This window comes from Anguilla rostrata, chromosome 6 (genome assembly GCF_018555375.3).
Source record: "Anguilla rostrata isolate EN2019 chromosome 6, ASM1855537v3, whole genome shotgun sequence".
Taxonomy (NCBI): Eukaryota; Metazoa; Chordata; class Actinopteri; order Anguilliformes; family Anguillidae; genus Anguilla; species Anguilla rostrata.
The window spans coordinates 40,420,789-40,429,986 of NC_057938.1; the positions used below are offsets into that span (position 1 = coordinate 40,420,789).

A 9,198-nucleotide genomic window follows, 5' to 3' on the forward strand; every position below is an offset into this window, starting at 1 on the left:
TATATGAGAGAGAAGTGGGGTTTTTGCTATCGGATATGTCGGTTCAGGATTTTTGCATACACGTGACTGCCCAACTGGTATGACTGCAGCCAATGCTGTATTTTTGAAAGAGGCATGATTCCAACAGTCTGCAATACAATGTTATAAAGCTACCAACAAAGAAGTCCAAGCAAAATATCTAGTTGTTTTGTTGGTGCATGAGCTTTGTCATCTTGGGGGATTAGGCAGGGTTGAGAATGGAAGAGGAGACCTTTTTTTATTGTAAACCCATAGCAAAGCAAGGAAAGAAATCCAGTATAGTATGCCTTTAATATAGGAAAACACAGTGGAGCCACAAACACAATGCTAGACAAATCCAAGTTAAAATCTGATGACTAAATACCACTAAAAATTATTATTCAGCATTGTTTTTTCTAAGCTATGTCTAAATGGGTCTCCAAAAAGGCAATTTGGAGATCCCAAAATGATATTATGTGTCTTTAGAGGTGTAAAATCTTATATATTGTATACTATGCTTGCGGAATATGTGTTATGAAATTAGCTCACTTTGCCCGTGCCTGTCACTCTCACCCTCCACTTGCTCTCCTTGACCTCCCCTTGCCACCAGCAGCAGGTCTAAAGATTTTAGCAAAAACTACATTAGCTATCTAGTTTACTAATAAATGGATTGAGGTCCATTGATTGAAGTTGTAGTCATATACCCCACCACATCAACATGTTAAGCACATCCCTCAATTTCACACGCTACATTTATTATTCAAAATCATAGGAACCCCTTGTTTATAAGTGTACTGAATAATAATAAAAATATTTTGAGAATATATTTAGATGCACAGTATCACTGAACATGTCCTCTGCTGTGGAGTCAAAGCTGTCTTCAAAAATATTCACCTACATGATTAATTTCTTCCAAGACCTCCAAATGCCGAGTGTTCTGTTTAGACTTAGGCATTGCAAAATTATTTTTTGTTAACAATCGTTTTAGGTATAAAATCTCAATAACTTTTTTCCGGATGAGTGTTGTTTTTTTTGTTTATTTTTGTTTTAATGCCGGAGGAACATTGCTTGTCCTTTTATGTAAGCCTAACAACCTATACACCGTTAGAAACGTAATTTTATTGGCTGTACCATTCCCATGTTAAGGATACTGACTTTGTTGTGATTTGTGTTGTCAGTGGACTTCCAAAACGCATAGAAGGTCAGGACCCCCAAGCCAGTTTTACATCCCATCTTTACAAAATAAGGAACTGTTGTCACTAAAACATTGGCATCCTAAAATTGTATATATAAATAAAACTGTGAGTTAGGGTTATATTATGTGACCAAATTGATTGAAAATTTCACTCTAAATGAATGTAATGAATGAAAATATACAGTCCAACTAAGGGCCCCTGCGACTTAAGGGGATAAACAATTACATTGTTACCTTCTGCTTGCTTATACACTGATTTAAAGCAAGATTTTTTTGTCCAAGACAATCCAATGTCCAAAGACATTGAGTGATAAGAGAAACAGTTGAGATTATCAAAGCCTGAAGATCTCACGTGGATTTATGACACTACTGCATAACAAGGCAACTTAAAGAGTTCACAGTGCTGAAGTACTCCACACAATATCAGCAAGACAAGCAAGCAAGACAAATTGTCTTTCAAGGTAAAATTATGGTGAAATTATTTTGTTATAAAAAACAAAACAAAAACAATTGCAACTTCTAATCTGACTTTTGACAGATTCTGACTTTTGACAGAATTTTTCAACCTACAAAACTTGGCCGAATGCTTAAAAATGTGTCGGTTTTAATTATTATTCATTGTGCTGTAACTTCGCATTACATCTAAATCAAAGCTTTATCCACTGTACTTTGTTGGAACCATTACTATTTACACTGTTGACTGGTGAAAGGAATATGTTTTGCATTGAAGTGCAGTCATTTTTAATGATCTGTGATTTGCCTTGATTCACTGTAAGAAACCTGAAAGATAGAAGAGAAACCTGGTTGCAGGCTGTGATTGGCTGTGTTACGTCCCTAAGCCACAATGTTGACACAGATCACACACAATCACAGCAAAACTTTGAAGGATGTGGTTTTTTGAGAGCTACAAGTAGGCAACAGAGGAGCAGCGCTGGAATTCAGAGCGAGCAAGGAAGATCAGGTACTTGGGTAGGCTGAGTTTTTTTATTTATTTTAAATGAAGCTCTTTACAACATTGCAAATAAAACATTATCTGTTGGGTCTCATTTGAACCCTTTTGGTCGCTTTGGGTCAAATTGACCCGTTTTCAACTTTTAGTAAAAGAAGAATGACACTTGAGAGTGATTAACCCAGTGTGAGTTTGATTCTTATTGAGTTTCAATTTGTTGTTCATCATCTGTATTTGCTTTGTGTTTTTACCTATATGGTTTCTTTGAATATCATGAGATAAAGATATAAGAGTATCAGTTAAAAACAACAAATATTAATAATATACTGCATGAAAACTTTGTTTCCTTTTTCTTCACTGAAAACAATTCACAGAAAAAAAACATTTTTTCATTATTGTGGACTTTCTATGTTTAAAAATCCAATTTTTATTACAAATTAATCACACTGTTATTGCCAATGTGCATTGTTATATGTGATCTAGCAGAGTTAAATGGCAACTATTAACCAGATATTGTTGATACTATCTGGAATTGAGAGATCCATATATATAGCTTTTTTCCAAATATTGCGATTTTGCATAAATTGTATTTATGTATTGCTTTAAAATCTCAGTATTGTGGGTATACTTGCCCCAGGCTAACCAGTTTCATGTGTTAATAAGTAATCAGTAAGAAGAGAGAGTATAGCCACACACTGTTTTCTGTGCTCCCAAAGTGATTTCATAATGCACATGGTACTATTAAATCACTGTGGGAGCAGAAAAAACTGTGTGTGGATATACTCTCTCTTCTTACTAACTATATTTTTTTATCCTGCACCTGTTGGAATATTTCCGATGTGCGTGCATTCCCTCGGACTGCAGTAATAAGTAATCAGAACACAAGGGTTAAGGTCCTGGACACTGGAATAGTTACCAATTATTTTGTATCTGAATATTGAGTGAGCAGACAGATGCTGTGCTGGTAATGAAATGATGCCACTGCCAGAAACAGCTGAAGAGTCCTCAGTTGGTCAAACTCCAATGCAGAAATTCCACGTGACAAAGCCACATCCATTCTAAATAATAGTTGCAGTACAGTGTTAGCAGGTAATCTGTTACATGTTTCCATGCTACAGATAAAGAAACAGGTAATGAATAAGTTTAGTTTCATGCCTAATTTAAGAGCCCTCTGATGAAGTGGCTATTGGAGCGAATGAAACTCAGTGGTCAGTAATGCAATTCCCTTTCATTAAGATTGTCAACAGCTCATCCCACTTGGCGGTATCCAATCCTGACCATTCCAGTGCCCACTGTGGTATAGAGTCCAGCAGGATGACATAAAATTGGCCCTGGCATCACCCAAGGAGAAGGTTTAAGTCGGCAGAGCTGCCCCCATCCAATCAGTGACTCGTGTGTTCCATCAAGTCCCTGCTTTCTGTCCACACTACAGAACAGTTCTGCGGTCTGGACCAGACTGCGGGGGCTCAAGCTTCTGCGATGTGATGACTGTGCAGCTCAGCTGATTGGCTCCAGAGCGAAAAGGCAATAGGCTGGCAGCATGTCCTCCAGCAGTTCCAAAAGAAAAAAAAGAAGAAGCTTTGGAATCCTGAATAGAAAGCAGTGACTTACGGGGTTTGTGTGCACACATTGGTGCTCTTGGAGACTCCATTCAGACTCAGTGAAGGATTTGGCCTGCAATGTGAAATGCTGTGTATTGCACTTACCACACACCCCCATGCCCCAAATCCCCCCTGCGAGATGGGGAGATCATGTGACAGATAGCACACAGGCTTCTACAGTAGATAACAAAGCTTAGATGGGGAGACACAACTACTGAGAATTTGCACACAGAAAAGGTAGGGCTTTTGTTCATGAACCAGGAAATCCACTTTAAGTATCAGGCAGAGAGAAGCTGAGATTTCTGCGTGTAAGGACTGGTATTTTGCCATTTTGTAATTGACATATATTTCAATTTAGTTCATAATGTTTTATATATATATATATATATATAAAGTAAGAAATGCTAATTGCTGTTATCCACACTTTTAGAGAAAAGTGGAGATAGCCAGCCTATGAGCAATTGTGGCAAAAGTGGTTTGATTGTTTAAAAAAAATGCAAGAAGATAAAACATACCTTGGTTGACAGTGATGATTCTGGCTTTGGCTCTTGTTCTTTCATATCGTTCTTCTACTTGCATTGACTGTTTGTCACATTGCAGATCCAGGAAATAACAGATTTGGAATGGATGACACTACAAACCAGACACCGGGACTATATGGAGATCCAAAGCCCTGGGATGCCAGTACCTCCTACAACATCACCTCTCCAAACAGCACCTTTGTTTTTGAGTCTCCCATCTCTCCTCTGATGGACAAGATTATGAACATCTTCATCGTCATCATCCTCTTCTTCAGCATGATATCCTTGGGCTGCACCATGGAGATCCCCAAAATCAGGGCCCACTTCTTGAGGCCGAAAGGGGTGGCCATTGCTGTGGTGGCCCAGTACGGCTTCATGCCCCTGTCTGCCTTCCTGCTGGGCAAAGCGTTCCGGCTCAGCCCCATGGAGGCCCTTACTGTACTGATATGCGGCTGCTGTCCTGGGGGGAGCGTGTCCAACTTTTTTGCCCTGGCCGTACAAGGTGACATGAACCTGAGGTGAGTTTGGTTTGCTTAAGATGTCTGCTGACCGGCTCATGATCTGTTATCTCTTCTAGGCCCTCCACTCTACTTTAAAACACTTTTAGCCGTTTTAAACAGGAGAGTTTGGGAAATCCTACATCAGAGCTCAGACGACGAGACGATTCATTAGCATAAAAGGCGATGCAAGAGGGTAAGCTAACCTAGTGACGACTCTCTCTGACCAATCAGTGGTCTGCAGTGTTTTCACGTCACCTTTTGGTATCGCCTCAGCTCGCTTAGAACCTCGATGGAGGTGATACCAAAAAAGTACCAGGTACCAGACATTATCCACAACTTTTGCCTGATGGAAAACCAAAAATGTAGAGTAGAGTCGCGTTGAGCCGGTACAATGCAGTGGAAAAGCGGCTTTTGTGTGGCTTCTTGAGTAATGAGGGAAAACAATTCACAGCAACTTTTTAGATAGCTACTGCTCTTTACAAAGATGAGCTTGAGACCTTTGTCACATATCCTTCGCATACAATGACGGCCTGAACTCTGTGACCCATAGATTTCACATAGAAGTACAGAGCGAAATTAAGAGGACAAAAAATGTCTTTGTCCCAAACACTATGGAGCCCAATTTGCCTTTGACATATATCAGAATAGAACCAAAGGTTAAGCAACCCCATAGATAACATTTCAAACCATTGTGCCAAAACTATGTTTTATGATAAGCCACACATTTGATAATTGTCTTGATCATAAAACAATTTGAATAATAAGCTTACATAGGTGCGGTTCTGCCCATATAATCACAACCAAGGGGCAAACGGTATGGTGTGGCTGGTGAGTTTATTAGTGACTACTGACAGATCTGTTTGGTTAAGAGTTCCGTTAATTAAAATGATAAAATTATTATTAGTTTGACTATTTAGGCTCTGTGCTAAAGACACATTTCAGTAAATGTCTTTATATTTTTTCACTTGTGCATACTCAACTCACGATCTGCCCTTACATATCTCAAAAATCAGTTCTCTTTCTTTTATGTGAAATGATCATGACTTGTGGTTTATGGACATGCAATGCAATAGTTTCTTCTTTGCCCCTCTCCAATTATGGAGCTATTAGAAAAATTACATGGAAAAATGGACAGTGTTTTGTCCTCACCCAAGAAAGTAAATGGTAAATGGACTGCATTTATATAGCGCTTTTATCCAAAGCGCTTTACAATTGATGCCTCTCATTCACCAGAGCAGTTAGGGGTTAGGTGTCTTGCTCAGGGACACTTCAACACACCCAGGGCGGGGATCGAACCAGCAACCCTCCGACTACCAGACAACCGCTCATACGTCCTGAGCTATGTTGCCCCGTAAGAAAGCTTTTCCTCCAGTCGCAGGCCATTTTGCTACCCCTTTCAGTGCTTTTGGGACCAGGGCTCAGCGCTCCGCTTTAGGGGGTTGGTGACATTTTTTTCTCCTCCAGCATTGTGATGACTACCTGCTCCATCCTGCTGGCACTGGGCATGATGCCGCTGCTGCTCTACCTGTACAGCCAGGGCATCCCAAACATAGAGAGGATGGTGCCCTATACCGGGATCATCCTGTCTCTGCTCATGACCCTGGTGCCCTGTGCAATCGGCATCGCCATCAACCACCGCGCACCGCGCTACTCTCCCATCATAATCAAGGTGATGCACCTGGACAAGCTTTCTGGCTTCCCACACACACATACACGACAACAGATGCTGTGCTAAGCCGCACACGCTTGCTACGTTTACATGTTTTAAATCAGATGCTGAGTTTAGCAACCCTCGTAAACATGGATTTGAATTTGCAAAGCCACTAATGGGATGCGTGTCCTTGAAAATACAGAGTAATGCATTACATTACTACCATTCAGCAGACCTGAGTGACTTACAAAATTGCACATTTCACAAAGCATATTCAAACATATGTATTTACTGTAGTTAAGACTCATGACTTATCTATTAGCATTGAAAATGCCACCAAAACACACTACCCTGTTCTGATGGTAGGCAGAGCTAATATAACAATATTCTTTCTTCTTCTTCTTCTTATTATTATTATTATATTGTAAGATTTAGGACATCCGCGATCAGGAAATTTGCCTGAGCATGGATGTCAAAAGCCAAGCTCAAGCTAGCTACAAAGGCACTGATGTACACGGATGACCTAACCCCTGTCCTGCTGTCATGTGACCCGCAGGTCGGGATGAGCATTTTGCTGGTCAGCGGCGTGGCGTTTTCCATAATGGTCGGCGTCACAATCGGAGACACCTTGCTGAGGATCCTGTCCCCTCGGCTCCTGGTCACAGCGTCCCTGATGCCACTGAGCGGCTTCCTGTTTGGATACCTCCTGTCCAGCATCTTCAGGCTCAAAGGGAAGTATGTTTACAGCAGCACACAGGTCATTTAGATGACTGAAATTGCTTTCAGAATTGATAAATTACACAAGGTAATCAGTAGTATACTTCAGCAAACAGATTTCAAGTAAATCATAAGGTTTGGTACTGTGAATTGCTAATATATATTTAGCCATGTAGTCAATATCATTTCACTATACATTAACATTCCTGGCTTGTTCATTGCCTTCAATTACAAAATACTTTTAGAAATGATGGCCTTCAAAGAAATCTCACTTCAACACAAGCAACAGAGGCCAGGAAGCAGAAGCAAATAAGGACTACAGCAGATCTTTTTTTTTTTTTTTTGCTTTCTCCCATCTCAGATGCAGGAGGACGGTCGGTGTAGAAACAGGCTGTCAGAATGCCCAAATTTGCTTCACCGTTCTGAAAGTGGCGTTCCCCCTGGAGGTCATCGGACCCCTGTTCCTGTTCCCATTCGTCTTCATCATCTTCCAGACCACAGAGGCCTTGGCTTTTGCGGTCGTCTTCCGCTGTTACACGAGGTTCAAAGCACCAGCCAAGGGTATGTACAGCCCCACAAGTCAGCCAGCCATTTTAGGACAGTCGTGTGCATAGCAACTCAACCCCTACAGTCGGGTATCAATTTCTGCATAATATCATTGCCACCTGTATCTACAAATTTAGAGCCCCACCCCTATTTCCAAGAGTAAGCTTTACCTTGTTCACTTCCTCCCACAGACAAAGATGTATATCAGACTGTGGACCTGAAAGCAGAAGGAGAAGGCTCTGAAGCAGTTGCAATAGAGACCTCACAGTAGCAAAGTCACTGAATGTAATGGAAGTGTTAAGAACTCACATGACCCCCGATTCTTCTGCAAATGTGATGGGTCATGCACCAAGCATTTTAACTGCAAGCTTGGTTCTTGATTCTGGTTCTAATTCTTTTGTACTGCCATGCTTTTATTGATTTTTACTTGTAACATTTAAACAGGCATGCATTCTTTTTAAAAGACTACACACACACACACACACACAGATGCGATATACATAATGAACGAATTAATCATTCAATAATAGGATTTTAATCCATAAATATAGCCTGTAACATTTTATAATCCTCACCAACAGGCCTCTTGTTTTTATATTGTATATGCGGCACCACATATTAATAAAGATTTATAAAAACAAAATGATAACATTGATACACTGCAGGTTTTCGTGAAGTGAATTGAACTCAACTGATCTCATTCAAAATGTATACTTTGGGGGTAATATGGGTGGCCAAACAGCTTTGTTAGACAGCTTCCTGTGTAATTCGTATTGCCGTACTACTCTAGACCATAAAACTACCACAAAACTAGCGAGATAAGGAACAGGAAGAACAGAAAGTTGGCAAATCCCACATGCAAGAAGTAATGGTGAAGAAAGTGTTTGCGCCAAATATGGCAAGCAACTTCATCTGGAGCGAAGGGCAATCCTGTCTGTCTGGGTCAAGATGGAGATTTGGCAGGTTACAGTCCCTTCTGGAAGCACCTATCCATGGGGGGTGGGGGGCAGCAGATGGTTAATTATTAATATTGCAGGCAGCACTTCTATACAAATTTGAGCTGACACAGAACTTTACAATGTTTCTGTCAGGCTGCTGACTAATCTTACATTCCAGCAACCTTATATGGTTTTACGGCTTAACCAGTAACCCGGACTTGAAAAGAACAGGCAGATTCTCAGGGGAGCAGTCATTTGCATTCTCCAAAATTGACACAGGAAGGAGCATTCACATGCGTTATTTGGGAATTCCAACACGGGAGTTAACAGGTTAAAACTGGATAAAATATTTCTGAACAGAGAAATCAAACTGCACAAATACAGCCCACAATTCAACACACCCATCACATTCTTTATATAAATGAAACTGGGGAATCATTCCAAAGTCGTAATGCTTTTAGTATGAACTAAAATGTGGCCCTTGTGAATTTCTGAACAGTGTTTTGGGCATTATAAAATTTCCTGTGGAATTATTTGCTCATAAAACAAACTCACCCACCAAAGAACTAACAACCAAAAAGCA

General features: G+C 40.4%; 1 protein-coding gene across 5 annotated transcripts; it reads left to right on the top strand.

Annotated features, from left to right (window-relative positions):
* Positions 1-1,554: 1,554 nt before the first annotated feature.
* On the top strand, positions 1,555-9,065 carry LOC135257172 (hepatic sodium/bile acid cotransporter-like). 5 transcript variants are annotated; one of them, XM_064339642.1, is made up of 7 exons: positions 1,555-1,653; positions 1,969-2,153; positions 4,343-4,781; positions 6,228-6,432; positions 6,971-7,149; positions 7,493-7,692; positions 7,869-9,065. In XM_064339642.1, exons 3-7 carry the CDS (start codon positions 4,366-4,368, stop codon positions 7,946-7,948), a joined length of 1,080 nt encoding a protein of 359 aa, XP_064195712.1. In that variant the 5' UTR covers positions 1,555-1,653; positions 1,969-2,153; positions 4,343-4,365; the 3' UTR covers positions 7,949-9,065. The 5 variants fall into 5 exon arrangements, with proteins under 5 accessions (XP_064195712.1, XP_064195710.1, XP_064195713.1 ...); XM_064339640.1 differs by having other exon boundaries at positions 1,969-2,161; positions 7,869-9,064; XM_064339643.1 differs by lacking the exon at positions 1,969-2,153 and having other exon boundaries at positions 1,611-1,653.
* Positions 9,066-9,198: the final 133 nt, after the last annotated feature.